General features: G+C 47.0%; 1 protein-coding gene across 2 annotated transcripts; it reads right to left on the bottom strand.

Moving 5' to 3' along the window:
* Positions 1–10,821: 10,821 nt before the first annotated feature.
* MFAP5 (microfibril associated protein 5) lies at positions 10,822–25,933 on the bottom strand. Of its 2 annotated transcripts, none has more exons than XM_072878257.1 (10): positions 25,624–25,933; positions 25,211–25,338; positions 24,754–24,816; positions 21,924–21,971; positions 20,749–20,784; positions 19,060–19,095; positions 18,222–18,257; positions 17,347–17,434; positions 16,839–16,912; positions 10,822–16,238 (listed from the first exon to the last, which is right to left on the bottom strand). In XM_072878257.1, the coding sequence occupies exons 3-10, from the start codon at positions 24,812–24,814 to the stop codon at positions 16,117–16,119; spliced, it is 501 nt and encodes a 166-aa protein (XP_072734358.1). In that variant the 5' UTR covers positions 24,815–24,816; positions 25,211–25,338; positions 25,624–25,933; the 3' UTR covers positions 10,822–16,116. The 2 variants fall into 2 exon arrangements, with proteins under 2 accessions (XP_072734358.1, XP_072734365.1); XM_072878264.1 differs by having other exon boundaries at positions 25,691–25,933.
* Between the last annotated feature and the right edge of the window lie 784 nt (positions 25,934–26,717).

The following is a 26,717-nucleotide window of genomic DNA, read 5'->3' as shown; positions in this document are numbered from 1 at the left end:
GGGTCACCATAAAGCCTGACTAAGCACTGCAGAGCACTCAATCTCCAGCTAACAGTGGCATCCTCTCTGCTCCTCCAGGAGCTTCTGTCCATTGTGCACCCTCACACATGGCCACTGCACCACAGGTATTCATTCATAGAGTGATGCACATCCTCTTGCCTTTTGTTACATAGTGCACGTGCTTTGCTGTCCTGTAGCACTCCCTATTGCACCTCAGACCACATCGCCAGAGAGGCACATTCTTCCCTCAAGCATCCTTGCTACCCTGATTGTCCCACAGATAGGCAAGCCACCTGCACACATCCTCCTTCCTGCCATGTTAACCTCAGCCTGCAGTGCAAAAATACCTGTCCTGCTCACACAGAAAGAGCAAGAACACACATACTCAGTTATGCCACTCTTTATACAGACATGCTCCTAGAGAAGTAGATCACATGGGAGTTGTGGCATGTATCCTGCTAGGAGAAAGTCCATAGAGAAGACAAGGCTCTGCAGAGTCCTGCACACACTCAGAGGGCAAAGCATCCCTACTAAGCATTTTATTCAGCCCAAGAGCAGCCTCAGGCAGTTCTTGGAGGTCTGTCCTGTAAGCACTGCTGCAGTGCTTGCAGGAGTAGAGCACAAACTGATCCCACTGTATTTCATCACCCCTTTCCCTGGCAGTTCATGTTGAGTACATGTTTCCCATACCCACTCTATGTTCTTCATCATCACTTTTGATTTATTTCTCACACTTAGAGCTGCCTCACTCCCTACCACCTTAGATTCACCCTATTTCCCTGCCTTTGTACAAACGCTTATGAACATGTGTGTATATTCCCTAACACACACACACACACACACGTGTTGGTCCCCTCACAAAACTGTCAACCAGTGGTTCACCTCAGGCTTCTCCCTCTTAGATGTGTGTTATTGCAGGGATATGGGGAAGAATCTCCACCATAACAGCAGTCCTGGAGATGGGACACCCCTTCTATTTGTGACAGATCCTCAGGCTGTCCAGACAATCGTGTGGGAAATGAGCAGGTATGATAGGCCAGAGGCTTGCAAAGCTTTTACCTGGGGTGTGCCACAACAGCAGAAAACAGAGCAGAGGAATTGTGAAAAATGCAATCGCTTGTTGAAGAACCATATAAGCCAGGTGAAAAACAATGACAATTATGGGGACGTTTCATCAAAGCCCACATGGAAAAATGCTTTTCAACACATCAAAAACTTTAGGAAAAACAGGCTTTCCCTTTTCTCTTTTTGTGAATTTTTGGGCAAAAACATTTGCTTTCAAAATGTTTCTGATTCTTCTTCTAACTGTCCTTTTTCTCACTTCTTCCCATTGTTCTCTGTTCAGTGGTTTTGCCTCTGTGGAGCAGCATGTGCATGCAAATAAGGGTGAAGAACAAGAAATTACCCCAGAACCCAGAAAAATAAAATTATGATCACTTGGGTTATTTTTCAGTGTCAGAACAAAGTGAAGCAAATTTTGAATCACAGAAGCCATTTGTGCAACTACAAATGTTCATTAACATCAGTTCCTGTTTTCCTTTCTCTCTGGAGTTCACAGTCCCAGGATTCTTTTGCTAGGGAGGATTTCAGAACGTGGCTGGTACAAGAAGAAGAGTAATGAATGAACAGATGTTGCGGCGAGCGACTGAGCAGATGTGCATTTAGGTACAAACTGCTGGATATATGTGCAACTCCTATAGCTATAGCATAGCTCAAGGGAAAGCAGCAAGGACACAGGAGCTGTGATTATACCCAGGCACTGAAGAAGTAGACTGAACAGAGACCTTCTCCTCAAATAAAGATTCATGAAGCCAATCCTCAAATCAGAGTGAAGGCCCCTGAGTGTGTGAATGACACGCAATCGTGGAGACTGATTAGTGATAATCAGCTCACAGAGTAATTGCAGTGCAAGTAGAGGAATCCAATGCTGCAACAGTCTGTGCTTATGAGCACAGGGGTGTGAGCAGCAGAAACAGTAAGAGAGAAATCTGGTGCAAGTGAAAGAATAGGGGGATAAGGAGAGAAGAGTGGGCAAGGATTGAGGTGCTTAAGCGGCAGATAGTATCTGAATGTTCATCTTTCTGTTATCTTTTTTTGTTTCTAGAAAAGAAAAAGAATGAAAAAGAACAGAGAATAGTCACGAGAAAGAGAAATGACAGAAAGGGAAAAGAATACAGGGTGGCAGACAGTCAAAGAGAAAGAATGACAGAGACACAGAGATGCAAGGTGCAAGAGCAGGACGAGGCGGGGAGTTAAATCACTGAGTCAGACGGGGAAAGGGAAAAGGATGGTGAGCACCAAATGGAGAGCAGGTTAACTCTAAGAGAAAGACCCTCGTTTCTTATATGAGCAAGAAACCGGAGGCACTCATTTTACCTGTCCATGACTGCCGGGGTCTCTCTCAGGTGATGGGATTGCAGGGAGGTTGTCTCGCAGGCTCTGTCTGTGCAGCCCTCTGACTTGATGTACAGAAATGTGGACTGCCCCGTGTGTCCCCTCCCCATTCACCCCTATCTACCCCCTGCCAGGTTTCATCGGGGTGTGGTTGAGGGAGGAGTTAGAAAGGTCTCTGGAGCTGCAGGAGCTGAAGAGCACAGGGTAGAGATGTGAAGGGGCATCAGTTCTGAAAGATGCTCGGCACCCATTGGTTGCCTCCCCCCGCTGCACTCCCCATTGGGCCCTCCCCGCCTGCAAAATTATTCTGAATTAATATCAATAACATAACGAGGCAGGAAGCATTGTCTAGTGGTTAGAAGGGGGCCTGGGAGCTTGTGTACCGCTAACGTGAATGTGGGCAAAACCACACTATCCCTCCGGGCCTCGGGTCACGCAGCTGTGCAGTGAAGATGGTGGCCCTGCCCTGCTCCACTGCAGAGGGAGCTCTGCACAGCGCCGCACAGCCGCCCAGCTGGAAGGAGCTCAGGGAACACCAAATTGTTGGCAGGCTTCCCCCCCTCCTCCGTGTCCCCCTGTAGGGCCCAGCAGCTGCTTGGCAGCGTGGGGCAACACCAAAGCTGAAGAGGACAGTGAGAAGGACCCAGCTCCGGAGAGAGCCCAGGGTTTGACAAGGAGCACCTGGCCCCACTTGGGCACCTGAACATGGCCATAGGCGCCTGAGCCGTGTCAACATGCCAGGAGCGGTGGTGAACCTGCATTGCAAAGCTGTACGCAAAGGACCAGTGTGGCATGGCTCAGGGCCCGATCCTGCTGTTCCAGCTGGCACCAGCACTGCGATCTGCCGGCAGCAGGGTGGCTGCCGGGACCCTCCGTCTGACGGCTGTGCCCAGCAGGCGTGCAGTTATACGCCGTCATGCCCGGGCTCACGCTCAGCATGCAAACGCTTTGCTCTGCCGACACCGCTCTCTGCCACCCGGGCTCTGCTCCACCATGGCCCCGCAGCACCTGCCCGGGCACCCATCCCCTCTGCAGGGCTGAAGGACAGCCAAGGGATGGGGCAGTGGCTTTGGCCAGGCAGGGTGCTGAAGAGGCAGCCAGGGGATATTCTGCTCCGTTTCTTCCTCAAGCGGGGCACGGTCAGTGCTATGGCTGAGAAACAAGGCTTTTGTTTACCTCACGCTAGGGTAGTTCTTCGTTTTTTCTCTGCTTCATTTACTTTCCTTATTAATTTTACTGGCTTTCAGCATGCTAAGACTGTGTGAAACTAGTATATGCAAAAACATGAAAAGGAGAGATGAGTTGCCAGAACAGAGTAGATGACTCTCTAGCCTAGCACTTTGACAGTACTTGTCTTTGAGAGTGGCTGGCATGGCACACTTCAGGAAAAGGAGAAGCACTCCTGGAAGGTCCAGGGCTGGGCTGTCCTACTCTTAGGGGAAATGTCTGGGTAGGGCACACGCTCAACAAATCCACATTTTGTCAGCTGCATTGGTCTCAAGAGTTGTGGCAATTATCCTTTTTGAGGATCTGGCTCCTAGTGTTTGACCAAAGCTGGAAGAGCCTGCGATCCTTGCGAATCCCTGTCCTACTTAACAGAGTCAAAGAGGACACTCCTGCTAATGAAACAGCTGTCACCTTTCAGCCTTTGCCCTAGCAGCACCTTGCGACAAATCTCCTAGGTCAGACCAAGAGTAATTTTGTCCCCCTTTCATACTAGGTTTTTTCTTTTAATAATGCAAGGAGGATGTTTGTTGCACTGGACATTAAAAAAAGAAAAAAGAAGCAACACACCCTGGGAAATCTGCTTCTTGGAGATCACAACTGTTTGTGTTTCATCAGATAAATTGAGGTAGCTTCAGCTTTATTCTTGTCTGGTTCCTAATTTCCATAGCCAAAAGCTTGCAGAAAATTTTACATAACATTTTCTGCTCTGAACGGAGTCAAGAAATATCTTCATGGCCAGCCTGGTCTTTCCCATAAATTAAATTTGTGCATAATGATTTTCTCAAAGGTTTAACATGTCAGGTCTCATGAAACATTTAACTAGATCCTTTCTCTGGTCCTGCCTGTTGGCGGAATTCATTCTTCCATGTTTAAAACATCAGCTCTTTTCCTTAAATGTTGAGAGCCTCTTTGCTCTCCACAGAGCTAAAAAAGAAAGAACGAATGCATGAACAGATGAACTATATGTCACTCTTTGGCAGGGCTCTCAAGTCTAAATACTGATATAGGCTTTCTAATGCCCTTCATTTAGACTGGTAACTTCCCTCACACTGGAGGTGTGAGTACACAAAGATAGTGGCAGTGATTCTCTGCCTCTAGCTCTAATCCCCAGAGCAGAAATGTGTTGGTGTGGATGCATTTTTAGTGTCTCACAGCAAGTCTAGGGCAGCATTTTGAGAGGGACCCTCAGCTCCTATGCAGTTCTGCCTAAAGTAGGAGCCGCAGTCTCTTGCCAAGGCAAGATCTTGCTCATTAGCAGATGTCATCTTTGCTCTGGTTAAAAATAAATAGTTTGGAAAACCATGGAAAGGTTGCTGATCCCTGATCTAGCTGCTAGTCCAGCTTCCTTTGGCTGTAAATTGCCAAATCTTTAACATATGGTGGGACCCTTTTGGCTGGGAGCTAATACACGTGGAGAGATGCTGACCACTCTGGTTTTCCTTCCTTTCTAATACACACAGAGAGATGCTGACCACTCTGGTTTTCCTTCCTTTCTGCTCAGTGCAAACTTATTTGGAGAGGAGACTGGGGGTGGGAGAGAAAAACAATTTTACTGAAGATGACTCCATCTCTGTTTCTGATCAAAGCCCAAGTCAGTTAAAGGCTAGTGGGGAAGGCTAGAAAGGGTCCCTGTGCTGGTATGTTTGGAGTGTTATCTAGCAAGAGACACTGCTCCAGCTTATCAGGATCACAGAAGGATGTCCTAGCATCCCTTCAGGTTTCTTGTGCTTGGGACTCTATTCCCTGTCTTGAAGTCAGAACAACAGAGAAATAACAGCAGGCTGAAGAGCAGTGGTCAGGTGTAAGGGGGGAGGAGGAATATCACCATTACTGTTACTAAAGATTCGGAAAGCAAACTGCTAAGAAATCAGAGAGCAAAAATGTGGTGAATAACTAAAAGTAATTACCTAGCCCCAATGCAGAGGAGAGATTGCTTGTTTAGTCAACAGGAAGTCATGTGTTGGTGTGTACCGATATAAATACATATTTATTTTTTCCATTCACCCTTTGCTCAGAAATTGCATTTTGAAACAAGCGCCGACATCACCAGTTGGTTGGTTCTTACGCTGAGTACAAGAAACGCAGACACCTGCTTCCCCTCGCCTCAAGCGAAAACCTCAAGCAGAAAAACTTTCTCTGCTCAACAAGTGCTGATGCACCACAGACACTGACTTGCACAGAGACCTCGAGCAGGGGAACGGTAGAGTTCCTTGCCGTTAGACACAGGCAAATAAATAAGCTGATGTGCTTATTTATTATAAGCACATAGAATGTAATATGCTTATTTAATATAAGCATATATTAAGCATAAGCATATATTAAGCATAAGCATATATTAAAGTGCTTATTTATTATACTCACATTACATTATATTCTGTGTTCATTCCACAAAGATTCATCACCCTATTTTGATCGACAGACCCAACACATAGGTAACGCAGTTGCTCAGGCACCTCTGACAGGCAGACCACTCCCATTAGTCCAATTCTGTGTGTAAAAAAAATCTGCACTAGATGTAGAGACAGCTTGCTGTCTAGGACATGGTGCAAAGGGCCTTGTCCCTAGAGCTGCCAACTCATCTTGTGATGCAGCTGCGGATGCCATGCCTGGGGAGAAGGTTTCAGCAGTTGCATGACAAAGCACTGCCTTTCTTGGTGCAGAATATGCAGCACCACGGAGATATATGAAAGCTGTGAGGATGTGTATGAGGTCTGCCTGGTGGGGGTATGGAGGGGGGGTTGCAAACACAGATATAAAGCACTGTGGGGTGACTGTCACTGAGGCTGCACCTATGTTAGACAAGAGCAGGGATCCCAGGTCATGAGATGGAAGTGGGAAGAAGAGAAGACAGGAGTTCAGAATGTGTGGGGATGTCACTGGGAGAGTGGGTTTATGAAACCTGGACCCCTGCGCTGTGCACTGCTGCAGGCTGCAGGATTGTAGATGATGCCACTGATGCGGAATTGAGGGCATCTTGTTGCTGGGTGTGCACCAAGATTATATGTTATTATGCATTTTACTAGTAATTTGGCTTTCCAGGCTTGCACTGCAAAACTTTTACCTGGAGACTTGACTTGTGGTTTATTTTTGTTCCACTGTTGAGCTTGTTTTGGTACTGGGGGATAAGGCAAATTAGGGTGAAAGTATTGAATTGAGTACATATTTTTCAACCGCAGTCCTATGAGTGCCTCTCATTCCTGCCCTGCAGCTCTCTGCTAGCCCAGCCTGGGGCTCCTTATAGGAACTAATGGCCTTTAATCCTGCCTCTGTGACCCCACAATTTTTTCTCTCCCTGCCTGTATTAATTCCTCCCCACCATGTCTCTAGGCAGCAGCAGTTCCATCCCTTGCTACCAGTGACTGACACCTGCTGGGATCACCAGCAGGAAGGGAGGAAAGGGGCTGGGTTGGGTTAAAGAGTTTGAGACCTAGTGAATGGCTTCGCCATGAATGCAGGTAAGAAATGTGACCAAAGTCCAAGTACTTGCACTGAATGTCCTCAAGTGTCTTCTCTAGCTTGAGGCCGTGACATGGTTGGCAGCTTATCTCATTTACACTAAGAAAAACACAGAGTCTTCGATCAAAGCAGAATGTGCCTTCCCCATGCTGAGAGCTGGGGGTGGGGAAGTACCCACCAGAGCTGCTTGCACCTTGCTACTTCCCATAGCAGTGCATGCAGCTCCAGCCTCCAGCATGCCCTGCCCATCTGACTTGGCTTCTGGCTCCGTGCTGCACAGACCCAGAGAACACCCTCTTTTTGCACAGGGAGCTGCAGGCTGTGTTCCAGTCTTACTCTGTTTTCCTACAGCTCAGCCCCCTGGTCTGGGCACCCCAGGCCCTGCTCCCAATCACATCTTCCCCCTCCTTAATGGAAGTCACTGGCTCCGTATCTCTGCAATCATCTGCTAGTCATGGGGAGAAACTCAGTTTTGCACCGCAGTTTTTCACAATGAGACTTACCTTCTAGCTGTGGTTATGGTTTCACAGAGCAAAGTTGCCTGTTATTAGCTCCTGTTTGTGCAGTTGCTGCAGCTCATGCTACTCAGTGCAAAAAGAGCTTGCACCTGGGGCCTGGATGGTAAATCCTGATTTTAATTTCCCTGTTGTCTTTGGAGAAGTCCTTTGCTGGAGACGCTGGGACAGAAGTGCTTGGGAGCTCACTATAGAGCAGCATGTTGCATGTTCCTTGGCTTGCAGTCATGTGTTGAGTTCTCTGCAGTTGTACAAGCTTTCTTTGGGTGGAGGTCCTCTGAGAAGTGTTCTTGCATCTTACAGAGTTTTCTTATCAACAAAGCAAGCATTTTCAGAAGATTCAAGATAGTCTTGCTACTTCTTGTCTTCCTCCCCCCAGAGTTCAGAGCTGCTCCTATGCTCTCATCACTGGCTACATCCAGAAGGTTTGTGGGATGCCACCACTAACCTCTACTCCCTAATGCCAAAGTGTCAGACAGTAGAATTAGGGTCTGCCCCCAACACCCTCAGCCTCTTCCAGCGGGCCCAGTGCTCTTGGCAATGGGCGTGGAATGGGAGATCCATCTTGAGGCCAATGAAGAGAGGGAGAAGGAGGTGAAAAGCAATTCTCATTGCATGATGAGGATCTCCTCCTTTGCTGTGATATCTCTGCTGTCTTCCTTCCTTGCTAGTGCACTGGCATGCCTGGCTGTGCTGACTGTTAGCATCAGTTATTTCTTTAGCCATGACCACATGGGTGGGTCCCAAGTTTCTGCTCTAAGAAGTGAGGGCAGAGTTGTGACATGCTTGAGCTAGCTGCTCAGGCACAGGAGGGTATCCAAGAGTCTGAGAACTTCCCAGTTAATTTCATAGAGTTTAAAAATACCCTTTCATGTTCCAGCCAAAAACATGGGTTCTGCTTGGATGAAAAGGCTGGTAGAAGCTCCTAGAAAGTAGAGGAGAGAAAGAAGAGGAAGAATCTGAAGGGGAAACAAAGACCCTGGGAAACTACTGATTATGAATTATTATTATTAGAAATTTTAATTCACTGGTGCCCATTGGGTTTAGACAATGCTTGTAGCATTGCTTCTGCTTCCCACTCAGATGTGGCCCCAAAACAGCTATATCTCACTATAATATACAGCTCTTGCATTCACATGCACAACCAGTTAATTTCCCTTTGCCCAGACTCTACTCAAGGAGGGGATGCCATGTCCACTCATCTCTTCTATCATTTCTGTGCAGGTACAGGTAGGGCAGAGCAAAGGCACCTTTACTTTAAGGTGGCTAGCTTGGTCCCATCCTGATTTGGAAAACTGGTGGCAAGACCAAAAAACTCACAGATTGGAGAGGCAAAAATCTACCCTGAAGCAGTGCCCCTGGGGACTCTCAGGGAACAGAAATGGCAAAGGGGCTTGCAGAGACTATGAAGAGTTCAGATGCCTTTCCTAAAGTAAACCAAAGGGAAACTACAAAAGTACCAGCTGATGGACAATGGAGACAGGAGAAATGGTGTAATGATGGTGCTGGGCTCAAGCAGAGCTGATGAGAACGTTACTTGTGACCGCGGTGTGCAGAGTCTCAGGAGAGTGCATTCACACTGCACCAGGCAGAAAAGAAACTCTTTTGAACCCTTCCTCTACAACAAGGACCAGGCTGGAGGGTAAGTCTAGGCCGTGGAAGAAAACAGGTTTTATTTGTTAATCCATAATAATGGCCAACACAGCTTGCTCCAGCTGATCTGTGCTATTTGGGTACCAGACAAGAGACATAGTGAGGTGTAAGCATTTTCTAGTGGGTGTGTTTTCTAATACCGTCTGACTTTGGTGCTACAAGGGAACAGGCAGAGCAGTAAGCCCCACAGGAATGCCTTCAGCATGGAAAGGCTTTGTAGGTACAAGCCACCCAATACAAGAGGTGGCATGCTGACGTGTGCATCAGTGTGAAGCCAAAACCTTGGTCAAGATGTCACGTTGGTAGGCTGTGCTGGCAATCATGTTTGAAGCAGCTGCTGCTGCTGCACGTGCCACTGCCGCCCCAGCCTCTAAGGCATTGGCTAAGAAGCCAGAGAAGGTGGCAGGAGGATCCAAATCCTGCAAGCCCCCAGTCTCCAGGGGGGCTGATTATGAGGGTGATGACTGTCTCCAAGAAGCACAGAAAAACTTTCTCTCACCACTCTGAAAGGGAACTGAAGTCTATGCAGTACAGAAAGACAACAGCTGCACCAGGCTGGGGCTCAGGAGCATGGACAAGGGCAGCACAAGAGGACTTGGTGCTTCTAGCTCCTTTAAACTCAACAACAAGCCAAAAGGAAGGTGCCAAGAAGGCAGCAAAGGCCAAGAACCACCTGACCCTTAACTGGCACTGCTGAGAAACCCAGATTAGCTGTGGCTGTGAAGGAAATCCCAAGGAAAGCCAAGAATCTAGCAGCCACCGTGGCCAAGAAAGCAACCAAGAGCTTAGAGAATATGAAAGCTGACAGACCAAAAAAGGCAAAGATCCAGCTGAGGGCAAAACAGTGAAAGCTATGGCTGCCAAACCCAAGGCAGAGAAATTGAAAGTGGCCTGAGGCTGAGAGGGCAGAGCACAAGAAGTAGATGCTGTATAAGCACAGACAAAGTGTCTTGCTTCAGGACACAGAGTGTAAATCCTTTAATTGAACCACTGATTTTCATCATGTTTTGCATTTTTAACACAGTTTCCCCAAAGGAAGATAATTAATTGTAATAGTTAAAAATCCCTGTTTTGCAATAAAACTCAGGCTTTGTATGAATTAAATGTTTCTTCTTGCTATTTTCTTCAATTGTCTGCAGCACTATTGTAGGGGAGATGGAGGCAGACTCTGCTCAGAGGTGCCCAGCAAAAAGAATAGAGGCAACAGACGAAAGCTGCAACAAAGGAATTTCTGATCTGACATCAGGAAAATATTCTCCATCTTAAGTGTGGTGCAGCACTGGAACAGTTTGTGGACTCTTCATCCTTGCCGACTTTTTCAGAATTCAGCTGGGCAAGGCTCTGAGCAATCTGATTAGCTTTGAAGTTAGCTCTGCTTGCTAACTTTTAACATAATTTTATCTATTATCTTAACCGGGAAGGTATACTATCTCAATAAGGACATTTATTTAAAAAAATGCACAGCTTCATCTACATTTATTCTTATATTCAAGCAGGTGAGTTCTCACATATTACTTATTTAGACACATTGAATTACATATCTTTATTTATTACATATTTTTGTTAATGTCTAGTTTGTGACAAGCTGCATTTGTATGGAAATTGCAATCTTAGTAAAATGCCCAAAACATCATCCTGAAAGAGAATTTATTCATTAAATGAAGCTTTGCTCTGCTGATGACTTTCACCCATTCAGTTTTTTTATGTACTTCAACATAGTAGCAGGAAGTACATGCAGCTTGTATTTTAACTGATATAATTTACATTACTGAAAACATTTTTATTTGAAAAAACAATTTACATTAATAGCAAAAGTAGACAATCAAATTCATTCATGATGTTTCACACATTTTTTTTATAGTTTTTTTTTTTTAATGGACTAAAATCCAGTGCTCTATTTTGTGGGAGTTTATTCCAGCTTGCTACACTACAAGGGCTAAGAATGGCAGGGAACAGAGAGAAATGAAGCAATATGCTGAAGATCAGAGAGCAGGGGGTGAAGAGGAGATCCAGAAATGGAATTCAGATTTTCTGTGCCCCAGTCAAGGGGCTGTTCACAACTGGACAAATGTACGCTGTCAAACGTCAGACCATGTGGTCCAGGAGTAAATGTCATGGGATCATCCACCTTTAAAATCTTTTTTTTTAAAAAAAACAAACCTTTTTTCTATTTTAAACTAAAATCCCTTTTGGTTTCAACCCAGCTATTCTTTATGTAATAGAGGTGCTCTTTTTGGATGGGTTGCAAGCACCACTCCACTCTGTGAAGGACAAGCTCACACCCCAGCCAGCAGTATGCTCTTGAGGGGTCCCTCCAAGCTGAGAGGCCTGATGACAACATATTTTGTTCATGCTGCAGGTTCTTGTGGACAAGATCCAGGCAACATGGAGCTTCCAAGTGAGATGGCAGCTGCTTGCAACAGCCTCCCCGTGCTTTCCTGCAGCACTCCCTTTCCTCCTTGCCTTGTTTCTGCAACCAGGGGCCACCACCTCAAGACATGCGGTTGCTGTTCCCACAGTGCAAAAGTTGACCTGAGGTGCCATTCTCCCCTCCCTGCTCTGACTGGCATGTCCTTCCTGTCAGAAAATCCTGAGCTTGGCAGCTGAGGGAGCCACAGCGTGTGAGAACCAGAGGGCAAGAGAAAAGGAGAGCTGGCATGGGTCAAGCACTGCCCCCAGCCCCACTTGGCAATGCCATGTGTCACCTCATTGAGCACCCTTCCTGCTGCCCCACTTCAGCCCCACTGTCCTCCTCACCATGTTTCTTGCTCTGAGATGAACATATGAACAGAGAAGAAAGAGAAGAGGTGAGGAAAATAGAGGCAGAGAACAAGGAGCAGAAGGAGAGATGGGAAGGTGGAACAACCCTTGCTTTCCAAGTGCAGCAGAAAGCCCTCAGTGTGGCCAGGTTCCCTTGTGGGGAGCTCCAGCTCCATATGCCCAGCAAAGTGAGGTACCGCTTCGAACTGGGGACCAGGCATCAGAGCACTGGCCTTGAAACAGCAGCCTTCAAACTGGCAACACTGATCGGTACTCAGGAGCCATGACAGCAAAATGAGCAAGAACAACCATTGTGTGGGAAGTGACTGCAGGCCATCTAACTCCTGCTCCGGGTCAGAAGAGTTTATGAAAATCAGCCACAAACTCTAGATCATGCTTCTAAAATGGGACTCTGGCAGCTTTCTTTGTGGCTAGTCCAACTTCATGAGAAACAGACCTAGCTGGAGCTATATTTAAAACCATTTCCCCAGCTTACAAGAGAAGGCAATGTCCAGAGATCAGCAACGCAGCACCATGACAATTCAGGTTGGAATGGCAGGGGAGATAAATCTGTGTATGGGATAAGTGCTAATGAAGATGGGGAAGCCTGCCTGCAGACGCCACTACTGTAAGGAAAAGGAAGAATAAACTGACTTACAAAAAGTCGATGGCATATGTTGTACTGTGCTCACACAGCCGGTGGAACATGCTGATAGAGGGACAATGCAAAGGCCAAGAGCTCATGAGTCAGAGCAGGGTCAGGCCTGTGTAGATGGGAGCAACACCTACAGTCACTCAGGCCGAGACTGTTTCCATTAGAACAGTCTGAGATGGGGACACCACAGCGTTAGCCAGGAAGGAGCATTGATTCTAGGGGATAGTGTTGTGCAATAACCTGCATTGTGTGGTTTAGTTCTGAAGAACTATGGGACACTGTTAGAGGCAGTTTAATGGGTAATTTGGGCCACAGCCACTTTTGTTCTAGAAATACCATCTAAATGCAGACTTGACTGCTTGCACATGAAGACACTGCCTAGAGTCCCCCATGCTCTGAGCGCTCCATCTTTTTGACCAAAATATGATGTACAGTCAGTGCCTGATGAACCTATGCAAAAGTCCGAAATTCAATGAAAGAGAAATTTTCCTAATCCTTTTGACCTAAATGTGTAATTTTTAATGTAGCCTTTCAGTTATTCCCATTACTGAGTTAAATGGCTTTAGTGAACAAATTCTTCTTTGCTTATGAAATGATTTATCACAGCTCTTCTCTTATTTCAGCCATCTTACCATTTTACTTGGCAATGGTAATTCTCCACCAGTAAGTCATGGCACTCGCACAGTGAAAAGATGTGTTCTCAGCACAAATCTCATGGGCTTGGAGGAATTATCCCTGTGCTCAGCAGCTATCAACTGTCAGGAAAATCTAGCACAGCTATCCATGGGAAAAAAAAGGTAAAGATAATTTTCTGTATCTAGAAAAAATAATGACCTCCCAGGAAGGCAGGTCATTCACGAGTGGTTCAGGAGTGAAGGGAGGGTGGCAGCAGAGGACTGGGCTCGCAGGGAGTAGAGAGGTCCAAATGACAGATTTGGGCTGGAGTCAAGTCTGCCCACAAATCTGGAGGAAATACAGCTAGAGACAAATAAACCCAAACACATGAGAGTTGCCAAGAATAACAGGAAATAAATTTTCTTTTAATATTTTTGTGTGCATTATATAGACTCTAGCATTAAAACAGTGTTCTCCTGGAGAGGAGCACCTCTTCCTGTCCCTGCTGAAAGCAAGCAACAGAAAGGCTTCTAACCATTCCTCAAACTGTATGAATGTTAAATTTCTATATACTGTACAGTAGCTATGTTATACAGTTATATATCTATATCTATATCAGCTTACATTCAACTCTAAATACAGAGTGGAGACTTGGCCTAGTCGTATTTCCAAGAGCTCCCTCTAACATCTCATCTCCATCCTACCTTCCTCCACACAGGCAAATTCCACAGGTATCCCAGCATAGAAGTCAGTGGCTGCCAGTGGCTTGAACGTCTTTGAGATCAAGCTCTCAGTGCCCTCCTCTCTACAGAAACATGCACACTCTCAGTACAGAGAAATTCCTCCTCCATCCCTAGTCTCACGAGCCTCGAGTACTCAAGAGGAGCATCATCCTCTGTGTAAGGGTGCGATGACCCTATATATAGGGTGGAATTCCAGTCACCGCATAACTTGGAATTCTTTCTCCTGTATACTGGATTAATATAGAGAGATTTATCCCATCTATGGCCGATTATGATCTTATACAGAAGAAACCTGTATCTGCACAGGGTGTCTTCCCCTACACAGAGAATGTAACCAGCTTCTTGCTGCATACAGCAGAAATCCAAGTCCCAGGGAGAGGGTCTTAACTTAATTGTTTTGCTCTTTTTATCAGAGAAAGGCAGAGCCTGCCTTTCTGCAGCTAACTGTCCTCTATATTGTGTGACCCTGGCTCTGTGCAGCAGACCAGTGCTCCTGCAAGGCTGAACGGTACTCAGTTCAGCAGCAGAGTATATTATGTGACAGGGGTGAATGCCTACTCTAGCAAACTGGCTTTCTGTTAGTTGGGAGCAATGCTTAGAGATCCTAGAGACAGGGTCTTGCTGATCTGCTGCAGTGAGCTAAGCTGCTCAGCTCTGGTGCCCCACAGAACCATGCCACTAAGAGTCACATAGAGTGATTAATACACTTCACACAGCTCTTCCCCACTTACCCTACCCAGTCTTATAGTGAAAACTGCCCATATACCTGCAAATGTTCTCCATATATCTGGAAAACAAAATTCTCGAGCAGACCACAGACATCCAGTGCTACCAGAGTGAATTCTTTTCCCCGGGTTGGCCTACCTCTATAAGTGCTTATACCTGCAGATACATTTACCTCCTGACCAGCACTTGGCTCTGTGCCGGTCAGGACATCCAGAGAACCTGCAGGAAAACCCAGGGATCCCAGATAACGATTCTTCTCCCACATCCCATTCCAATTTGTGACTCCTTTCTGCTTTGTGCAGGAGCTCCCAGGTCAGGAGGTAGGAACTCAAGTGGAAAGATTGAAAGCAGGCTCAGCAACTGGAGAGTGTGGAGGTAGCCAGACCAAGACAAGTCACCAGGACAAGCTAATTCATTGCAAGTTCCCAGTACTGCAAGGACACACAGGTTCTTCATGGGCTCTCTTGTGCTTAGGATTGGAGGCAGCCATACTTACTGCTCCCTGGAACTTGCCTGGAATGGGCTTCAAGAGATTTCTTCAACGGGAAGGGAGGGACAGAAGGGGAGAGAGGAGAGGAGAGGAGGGAGAGAAAGAGGCAGCACTCTGTTCCAACATAATCTTCTTGAGAAAAATAGAATGCCATACTAAACCCAGAATTCTTCCTTTTCGTAGCAATTGTGTGTGAGGGAGGCAGTGGGCTTGAGACAAAGAACTTCCCAGAGGTAGTTATAAATGATCTGCCACCATACAGGGACAATGAGGTTTGCCTTGGGTTAAGGACAGCTCATCTCCCAGTTCTGTCACTTCTCTGAGGCCAGCAGACACAGGAGGAGGCTGTGCTATCACACAGCAAACTCAGTGGCTCAGGCGGACCGGAGAGGCTCAGGCTGACCAACCATATCCGAACTCACACTGATGCTATGCAAGAAACCCAGGACAGGAATCCTAGGGCATAAAGGTTTGCAGTCCTCCACATGAGATGCAGCTTAGGGCATCTGTACCATTGGAGAGGACTACATCTTGTCCCCATGTATGTCTCTCTGCAGGGGCAAAGCAAGAGAAGATGCAGCACATTTATAAGGACCTCTGGGAAATAAGCAGTTCATGGCCTGTCAAACAGACTTTGAGAGAAAAGAGGGGAGCATCCCACATCCTCAGCAACAGATTTAGAAGATGACAACAGCCACCATGACAGACTAGCAGAGAGGGGACTCTGTGTACTGCAGCACCTGAAGAAGAGGATGTGGGGGAAGGCAGAGAAGCAAGGAAATGGTGGGGAAATCACAAACGAGAAGGACTTGTCTTGGGTTGTAGGTAGTGGATGATGATTTCTCTTCTCTCCCTTCCTTTTTCTCTCCTACTGTTGGTAGCTCACAGAGCATCAGGCATCCTGCGCTGCTGCTCCAGGAGTTGTCTGCAAGGGAGATGCAGGGGTTGCCCAGATCGGCGGAGACGTCGAGAAGGAAGGCCAGCCAGCTGGCGACAGATCTCATCTGAAGACATAGCAGACACACACAGGTTGACAGATAATCAAAGCTTCCTTCAAATTCTTCACCACCAGCATAGTTAGAGGTACATCCTTCACTACATCTACAGAAACTGTTGGAACTGCTGAATCCTCATATACATGAGGCAAGTGAACAAGTCCTTAGGCTTTTATTCATTTCCTTCTGGCTTTATTCATGTACAATACATATTAAAATCACTCATATTTTGCTGCAACAAAGACTGCATAAGAAATCTAGACTGGATCCTGTTTCTATTCATGAATAGAAATACTGAGAGTTACTCTTTAACCTCAAAGGAATGCAACTTTGAGTAAGGGTGTGTCTGGGGCTAGTAGAGCGTGATCAAGACCGAAGAAGGCAGAGCTCTCATACTTCTTGGTAGTATGATATCTGCTTCCCAGTGTAGTACGATATCTGCTTTTCATGGCATGTGTACTGGATGCAAGGCTGCATTGCATTAGAGCTCCCCCAGACCAAGTCCAGGGAAACTACTACATATGGATTGGGGTTGGGTAATTAGTTAGCTTGGAGACCCTATCAGATGGCTGCAGCTATTCTTCTAGGCTAGCTTGTCCTGCCACTCACCTTGCATGACCTCATTCTCCTTGCAGACAATGCGAGAGCACACCTCCTTGTTTATTATGTACATGCGACGCACACTGAAGGATCACCAGGAACACGCCAAGGACAGTAGCAAAAGGCACAGGGACCCAAAGAAACAAAAAAAGGATACAGGCAATAAACATGTATATTCACTGATGAGGAGGCAAATCCTAAATTTTTAGGATTAGTTAGTCTAGAATAAGGCTGTTGCCAAGAGGAAAGTAATCTTTGTCAAGACTTCATGAAATAACCAAATACCTTAAATAGGGATTACAATATAGGGCACATTATGGCTCCTTAGTGCTGCACAGACAATAGTTATTGTGCTGTTTTAATTAATCACCCTAAAAGGACACTCTGAGGATACGATTCATCTCACCAACTGGTTCCCTGAGGGAACCTCTAGTCTTCAAAGGAAATAATTGCTGAACTGCACATGCCGTTTCTAGAGAGTTTTTAGGGCTTTTCTTAGGGACTGCTGGTTTCTTACCTTGTAACACAGAGGTAGCTGATACACTGCTTTACTGGTTTGTGAACAGAGTACAGGCGTGTGCAAGGGAACTTTTCTTCACGACAATCTGGAAACACACACACACACACAGAGGTGCAATCCTGCATCATTGGCAGGTGCACTCATTCTGGCACACATACAACTTCATCACTAGGTAGTAGTGATGTACTAGGTATTAGGGATGTACTAGGTATTAGGGACTCCAGGCTTCTAAGGAAGGCCCCTAGCTTCTATTTTCCATGCTCTTGTGAGAGATGGCCATGGTTTAGAGAAGAGGAAAATAAGGCAGACATTTCTGATCCCCTTGCCTCATAAGACAAAAGTAAGGGAAAGTTGAATGAAATACAAAACAAGCCCACTGGGCATCCTCAATACAGAATGCACATGCTGTAAAGAGGACAGACACAAATAAACAAAATGTAAATTGTAGTTAAACAAAATGTAAATTGTAGTTGCATGTTTAAGACACATGTTTCTAATAGATCTGCAATCTCACACTTCAGGACACAAATCTGGTTCCTTTCTTTTCTGGACAATCAACCCCATAGCTAACTATGTGGGTTTTATTGCATTTCCTTCTGAAATGCCAGGTCTTGGCCACTGACAATGACACAATATTGACCCAGCGTATCTGGTCTGGTGGTCTGCCAGTTCCTCCCCTCCCGGGCATGCCACCCAGGGGAAGACTTCAGCTTCCACTACCATCATTCTCCAGTACTTCTAACTCAAGAAACAAGGTGAAGGGAATTTTCCAGGAGACAAAGCTCAGTGCTCAGCCAGCACCTGCCTGGAGAGGTAACAGGGTGGGTGAAACTGGGTCTGGGAGGGGGTACAGGCAGCAAACTTAAACGTACCTGATGAAGCCGTTGTAGTTTCACTGTCAGACTGAACTGGAAGACAGAGGGTAGCAAAGCTAGTGTGATTTACCATTATTCCTTCCTAGACATCAGCTTACTCAAAACAAGTAACTGGAAAGCTCTTTCAAGAGCCCTCCATTGTAACTTCTAATGTGGAAAAAGATTTCATTGTTACTGACATGAAACCATAAGAGAAGGTACAAATCCAATGTGAATCTAGTGCCAGCTACCCAACCAACAATGCTAAAAATCTGTCCAAGCTTTATCATACAAAATTACCACTACTGTTCAAAATTACACTGTAAGGGCATCTTGACTTATAATTCAAAAGGTTGGGTAAATGTCTTTAGTTGCTGTGATTGCTGTCCATCTAGGCAAGAAGCGAAGGAGCCTGTGACCACCTCTTACTAAGGAACAATGACTCCTTTAAGAACCAGCATCCCCAGACTGCTGGTTCTTTAATGTCCATGACAAGGGATCAAAAGGAGGTGGGTTTCTTGTTCCCTCTGATAAAGCAACCCACCTGTACCACAGTAAACTAGTACATTTTATTGTTCACCCAGTGACAAAACTGGAAAGGAACTCAGAGGACTGACTGCCAGGCACAAGTTTTCATCAACAGTTATAGAAGACTTCTACTTCTCCTGTTCACGTGCCATACCGTCAGCCAGAAGCATAGACAAAAGAGATGGCTGCAGAGAGAAGGAGTCTTTTGGGCGTTGGGGCTGCAGTTAGGGGCAGTCAGGGAAGGCAGGATACTGGGTGTGCAAGGGACTGGGCAAGGAGAGGGAAGGGGAGTCCACAACATTTGTCTGTGAACTGAGAATAAACTCACCAGGACTAAGAAGCACAGGTGGTGTGACAGCTGCAACTGGAAAAAGAGAAGATGTTCTGAAAGATCTTAATTTGAGCTTTCCGCCCCTTTCCCCCTCCCACAGTTCTGCCGATGGCTCACCACTCCTGACCAGTAGCCATCCCACATCTGGTTCATAGACAATGCTGACCGTGATGTTGTTATCTGACTTGTCAGAGTAACTGCAGGCTTTCCCTGTGAATATGCTGGGTGCCCTAGAGCTGACGGGACGCTGTAGAGCAGAGATGGGTCCCATGGCACGTCCTTTGTGAAGAGTTTCTTCTTGATCCCTCAACAATAACCATTTTGAAGCTAACGCCTGCTGTAAAGGCTTCATATTTAGTCTTTTCAGGTTTAGATGTAGGTTAGCCACCGCCAGTTTGGTCTGGACATCAGGTCTATACCCTCCTACAGACTGTCAGGTCTCAGACACTGAACATGAGACTGACACAGGTTGCTTTCACCTCCCAACTCCACCAGGAAGATCATGCACCTTGTGTATACAATATTGTGCTTCCACTTTCCCCTCCAGTGCTGTACTATGACAGCTGGTCAGCCTGACCCACAATACTCTAGCCAGCTCATGAGCAGAGTCACAGGGCAGAGGAGCGACCATGGAACTGCTGTCCTGGAGAATGGCACACTACTCTCAGATGAGCTCTCCTACACACACAGCACACTTCCCAGCAACAGCCAAGTGCTGCTGCCTCTGTCTTTGGAACCATATCATCGACCAGATGTGTTCTCCATCTCCCTGCCCTGCCTGGTCCCCCCCATCTCAGAGGGATGTGTTTGAGAGACTGCCCCAGCAGAGAGAGAAACCATCGCCGGGGTCAGTGGTGCCGGATTCAAAACAGGACTCATATGGAAAAAGTGGGGAGGCTCCTTCTTGAGCCTCTGGCCCTCTCCTCCATTCCCCATTGTGAATCCGGCAGGATTAGCCTATGTTGTAAATGCCTACACTCCCATCAGCTCTGTGTCCTTCCCCTGGGGCTAACTCCACAGCAAGGCTTGGCTCTCTAAAGAGTCACATTGCATGCCACAAGTGCTCATCTTCAAGTGTCCTTCATCTACCCCATCCTTCACATGCATTTTGCTGCCCCCCAGTGACATAGCTACAGGCAGGGCAGGGAAGACAGTACTAAAAGAAAAATATTTCCACCTCCCCATCCTACCACTGCTCAGAGTTTGCTTTATTACTGTCTTTTGGGTTTTTTGCCACCTCTGTCTCCTGAGCACTCAAGCATGGCCGCTAGCTGTCAGCAGACACGGACACAACCTGTGTCCCAGTACTGCCCAGTGAACCTGACCAATTTCTCTCCCTCATCATTTAGTCTCTTCCTTCCTGCAACCTTCTCTGGAAGCCCAGGCTGCGTAAGCTTCAGACTTCGTGGCTTCCTGCAGTGCAAACAGCTTCAGAGAGCCCTGGTACACCAGGTGACATTGGCATTTCCCCAGAGAACAGGCCATTAAGCCACCCCAAATTCAGCTCCCTGCACAGAGCACAGAAAAGACTCCCAGATAGCCATAAACACTGGAAGAGCACTGCTAGATGTCAAAAGTGGGGAAGAGGAGTTCTGAGCATAATGGGTGATTTCTGGGGCTATGTAGTCAGGAGTAAACGTGAAAAGGGGAAAAGAAGCCTGAAGTTGCCAAGAGTCAGGAGCTTACCGGAGGTGCTGATAAGAGAGTCGGTGCTAACTTCACCTGGAAAAGAGAGAACGTCCTTGAGAGAGCTTGTCTTTACTTTGTGGTTCCTTACATAGCTAGCCATAGCTAGCTTGAATTACCTTGGCCACCATGGTAGGCTCATGAGACAGTGGGATCCAATCCAGTAAATACGTAAACAAACACAGTACCTCCATCCCACCCGTATCCATCCCCCTTTTCAGTGACTGGCCTAGGACTGGATTTCTTAGTGCGCATGTTGCATCAACCCTTACTGAACTCTGGATTCATATTCCGACTTCTCAGATATGGCCACTGTGGGCATCTCTATGGGAAAGACAGACGTCTGAAATGAAGGTGCTGATGGCTCCCGCAGCAATAGGACAGACAGCTGAGGCACCCACTGCAGAGGAGGGAGGCAACTCCAGAACCTTGACTGCAGAAATTCATCAGCAGATGAGTTTCTTTGAAAGGCAACTGGTAGCAAAGCTGGGGTGGGTGTGATGGAGGGATAAAGTGTGAAAGAAAGGGAAGCTCAGTGGATAAATTTTGGATTGGCTTCTGAATAGTTTTCTGGGAAGCCCCAGGTATTGCACATGACAAGATCATAGCTGGGAGATGTCTGATGGCTTAGCCAGGGGCTTAAGTTTGAAGAAAAGGCAGGCCCTTGTAGTTCTTCTGCGTGCTGAAGCATGATGCAAACAAATGTTCATTTTACCTTATAATGTCACAGAAATGGAAAAAGGTCTGGAGGGATAAAGCAATTCACCCCCAACAACACAGCCAGTATGAAGACCACTCAATATCCTTTCTCAGTGGCCTCACTGCTAAAGCACCGTGCCGCTTGTGCACCCTTTTTCTTGGGATTTTTCCCAAGCACCTCATGGCTGAAGAGTTATCAGCTCTCATGAATCTCCCACAACCCTTGACTGTGAACATAACTTCATGCCCTTCAGCTAAGTGTTCAGGACCCCAACGCTAGTGAATTATTTGTAAAGAACACACAACACTTAGCAGGTTGTCTTGGAGGGCTTGTTTAATCTTCACTGAAAGGCAAGCTCACAATGTCAGAGGCAAGGAAACAAAGAACAGCATTTAAAATTAAACAGGCTGTAACTACAGAGGACAAGTGGGTCACATGAGCAGTCTTTAGCATATAACATGCCTGTAATACTTACCAGTTGCACTTTCCAGTTCTTGCCCATTGACCACCCATGGAAACCAGTCTGCAACAGAAGAAGAGAGGGGAGTGAAGAAAGGACAGAGAGAGGGATTTCCATAGTCTGCAGGCTTTGTGAAATTTTTTTGAGATGTTTATCTGTCCAAGAGACACCACTGCCCTCTGCTGAAGGGAGAAATTATCTCCTCTCTGCCTCAGCCTGCACTGTTGGCCGGGTTTGTTCTTCAAAGACTTGTGGATACAGCAGATCCTGATCTTATCCCTGCTGCTTCCACCAGGGTTAAAGGCTAGGCACAGGGACAAGATAGTAAATACCTCCAGATCCACTGCTCAACTTTGCATTTCTGAAACCCTATTTGATGCATTGTGAAAACAAATTGCATGTTGCCTCCCTACTCTGGAGGTTGGTCAAAATCCCTATCTCCATTTTATAAAAGAGGAAACCGAGTCATGCAAATTATTTGCTTGGGGTCACAGATTGAGTCATTGGCACAGTGAGAAACAGACTGCAGGTATTGTAGCTCCTTAGGCAAATAATTATCTGGTCCATCATCCTGCCTGGGTATGGAGCACAGAGCAGAAGATCTTTCTGCTCTCAGCCCCTGCGCACACTGGAGAGGGAGAATGATGAAGGCTTGGCTGTGCATGCTGTGTGGAAGACGAGAAATTGAAACTGAGCTAGACTGTTCATTTGTCCAAATATAAAGGGTGAGAGAGCTGCTTCCTACAGCAGCCAGGAATAGGAAAATATTTCCTGCTAGCCACAGAGGGAAACGTCTGCATAACTGGGGTGGGAAGAAGGAAGGAGTTGGCAGGAAAAACCCAGTGATCTGGGGCACTGCAGGGATGTGTGCAGGACCAGCCCAAAAAACAGTACACCCTGCTACGTCTTATGAACTTAGCCTTTAGCTTTCTGTTCTTAATGGAAGCACTGCATGCGTAAAAACTATCAGGTCTAGAGCTTTAGTCTTAGTTCTTCCTCATTCCAAGAGCAGTTACTTGCAGGCTGCAGAGGGACTCCTGGGACTCCTATATAATCCTGCTCTGCAGCATTACAGGAGTCACTGGACCCTGCTATTCCCTTCCCCACCCAGCTGCCAGCAAGGGCTCAGCTGCTGGTGACTGACCCAGGGAAAGCCAGACATGTATAAGAACTTAAGTGCACAATGTAGTGCAGACCAAAACTTTCCCTGTACTGGCTAATCTTTTAATGGTAACAAGTAGAGGAGAAAAATTATACTGAACACTTTCTCATTTGTTTCTGATACAAAAGGAAGGACACAAATTCTGAAACCGTTGCAGGGGCCAGTGGTGCCAGACTTGAAACAAGAGTCATATGGAAAAAAGGGGGAGGCTCCCCTCCTTTTTTCTAACATTGAACAGTCAGCTCCTACTAGCTTTTTTTTTTTTTTCTTTTTCCTCCCTAGGAGATAACTAGAAAACTGGTCCAATTCTAAAACAACAGGACACAAGTGAAGTGAAACCTCTGTAAATGAGGAGAGGAGACAAAAGAGGTGACTTTATTATCAGATTTTCAATCACTTCAATTTATATTTGCTATGGTACCCAATTCATATGCTTTATAAATGATTGGACTTTATTGTCCAAGTTGCAATAAATTCATCCTTGAGGTCTGAGAAAACTGCAACCCTAATTCACCAAATCTGTAGCTCACTCAAAACTGAAAGAGACAACGAGAGACCAGCTAGTGATTCCTGTTGTTTTCCAAGTTAAACTAAAAAAACCCGGAGATGCTAAACCAAAATACACAAAAGTAAGAAATATTCCTTTCAGGCCTCCTTCATGCATCATAAAAACCACCTTTTTTTCCTGCCTCTAACTTTGTAGGCCACCTACAAGCTCATCTCTTGGATGGCTCACCTCCCTGCTTCACAGTCACACACATGACATCCTGTACTGTGCACCTTTACAGGAAAAAGTGCTATTGGGAGCAGAATCAGGCTTCAGCATGAGGGGAAGACCAGGGAGGGTAGATTGGAGTGACCTGATTTGAATGTTATAGGTGCAGTCATCTGTCTCCTACATACAGTCTTTCCTGGGTGAAGCTTTTTGCATTCACTGGAATTAATCTTTTGCTGTCTGTCCTGAGTCTTCCGACTATAATGTCTGATGCTGCCCTATGTTTTGGGTTTTTTGTGTTTGTTTTTTTTTTTAACAAATTGGATCCCACACAAATTTTTGCCAAAGTAACTCCAAGCAAACAAAGAAGTGGAGCAACAAAACAGAATAACAACAACGACAACCACCACAAAAGCAGAGAGTGGTTTGAACTATGGAGGTTAGGTTTCTCAAAACAGCTATACAAAAAACCACAAAACCTCCTGGCAGCCGAGTGGCCTGGAATGGGGCCATTCCAGCAGGAACCACTAGTGACAGCAAATGTTTCACAACTATGACAGAAGTTTTGTGGAGCACTGGGAAATGCTCTGCAGATGATGCAAACACAGGTGGTACAGCAGTCTGTAGTAAGCACAAAGCACAGATAACCCTCTTTCTCAACTCGACCTAGCTGTTTTGCTACCTAAACATCTGTGCAGGGGAGGCTGTGGACCTCTGTCTCTTGCAACTCCCAGTACTTACTGGAGAGTGTACACATATGGGAACAAGTCCCCATATGTGGGAAATTTTTTCCTAAATTTTTCCTTACAACCCTATATCCACCATGCCTTTCCTGTTCAGTCCTTCCCCTTTCACTGTCCATCTACATGTCTCTGTTTTTCTCCTTAGGTCATTGCACACTAGCCTGCGTAGGAAACTCTGTGGGGCCGGGGTGGAGAAGAAATCCTCCCCCTGGCGTAAAGACTCACCAGCTGGGGACAAGGAGAGTGCTAAGAGACACAACAGTATACAGGCTCCAGAGGTCTTCATCCCTGTGGAGTGGAGGAGAGAGGAGTCAGAGGCAGGAACAGGGATACCCTGCCCTATAGCACAGAAACTCTTTGCTTCCTGCCTCCATTTCCCTCTCAAGACCATTTGGTCTTCCCAGCCTCCCTCCCACCTGTCTCCCTCCTAATCTGGCCAGTTTTCCAGGTGTTTCTGAAACATTTTGGTCTGAACATGTAACTCCATCCGCTTTCTTTCTCTCTCCATCCGCCTCCTTTCTCCAGCCTCCATCTCTTTTCTCATCCAGGTGGCTAAGCCCCCCTCCACACACACCCCCAGTATGCAAAGAAAAGTTTCCCCTTGTTATCTCCCACCACTCTCGTCTACTTTTAAATTATCTTGAGGAGCACTGAGAGAATAGATAGGGTCCCCATCACTTACTGCAGCCCTCCGTCTCCGCTCCCTTCAGCAGCAGACGCTCTGTCTTTCCCCTTCAGCGGTCCCCCCCACTTTGGCTATTGGGTAAATCACATGCAGCCACACCCAGAACACGTTCTACTTTTGGTTGTCTTCAAAATACGATTTTGGGGAAAAGAAAAAAAAAAAAAGAAAGAAAGAAAAAGGAGAAGCCAGCGAGATGGTGGGACGTGGTGTCATCATGCATCTGGAATGAGGGGGGAGCGAGGAGCAGCAGCCCACACCCGCATTCCAGAGTTTATTATCCTCCGAAGGGAGCCCGCTCCTCCCATTCCCCCAGGATGGTCCGGCACCAGGGACGGATTCTTGTCTCTATGTTACACGTTTGTGTCCCGTTTCGTTTTGCCCTCCTACGCAGTCCCTCTTCTCCTTCTTACATCTCGCCTGTTTCCCCACTCGGCTGCTGCTTCTTTCCACCCCAGCCCTTCGGTCCTCTTTTCTTACTGTTTTCCTGCCTGTCTCCCGCACACGGACACTGCAGAGCCCGCATCCCTCTTTGCCTAAAGTACATGCTCGGCTTGCCACGGTACTCCCGCGCACTGCCACGCTCCGGACACACGGCCCACCCGGCACGCCCTGCAAGCGATGCTCCGCCAGCCGCCACGATCGCGGGGTCTCTCCGCGCCGGGCGTGGCGCTCCGGCCGGGCGGGGGTGCAGGCGGCCCGGCCTGCTGCAGGAGCCGAGCGCGGGCAGCGGGGACGGGCAGCGGGGACGGGCAGCGGGACGGGCAGCGGGGACGGGCAGGACCGGCGCCCCGCCGGCCGCGGGCAGATGGCGGGCTGGCAGGCAGCCAATCAGCTGGCAGCGACAGTGATGACATCATCCCGCTGCCCCGCGCCGGGGCGGGGCGGGGACCGGCGCCTCACGGCTGGATGGAGATGGAGATGGAGATGATGGAGATGATGAAGATGAAGATGGGGATGGGGGTCCCCCCAGGACCCGGGCTCGTGTGCAGGGGGGGCGGAGAACTGCCGTGGCCGTTCTGGGCAGTCTGAGAAAGGTGGGGAATAGGGAAAGCGTGTGCAAAAGGAAGAAGAAGAAGAAAAAAAAAGGTTAAAAAGTAGGAAAATGGGAGAGACGTATACTGAAAAAGGAAGAGGAAGAATTAGATCTGCCCCTCGCTGTGCCATCCTTCAGACTCCCTTGGGCTGCTTTGCCTCCAAGCACGCTGTGTCTTATGAATCAGCCCCACTGGAATAGCTGCTCTCCTCTAACCCTTCCTCCAACAGCCCTGGGATCCCCCATCTCCTGTTGCTTTCTCAGAGATTTCTTTTCCCTTTGCTGCTCCTGGAATTACTCCTCTGGGTCTGAGGAGGCACTGGCTGGACGGTGCCCCTTGTATGAGCTTCAAGGCACAATCTCAGTCCTGAAGCCAAGGATGTTGAAGGAGAAAGCTAGGAAATGACCCGAGCTCCCTCCCTCATACAGCAACGCAAGACAGACACTTTGTAGGGCAAAGCTGTATCCCCT

The sequence above is a fragment of the Ciconia boyciana genome, chromosome 1 (assembly GCF_034638445.1).
Source record: "Ciconia boyciana chromosome 1, ASM3463844v1, whole genome shotgun sequence".
Classification (NCBI taxonomy): Eukaryota; Metazoa; Chordata; class Aves; order Ciconiiformes; family Ciconiidae; genus Ciconia; species Ciconia boyciana.
The sequence above is the reverse complement of the archived record's forward strand: the minus strand, read 5'-3'. Positions and strand labels throughout refer to the sequence as shown.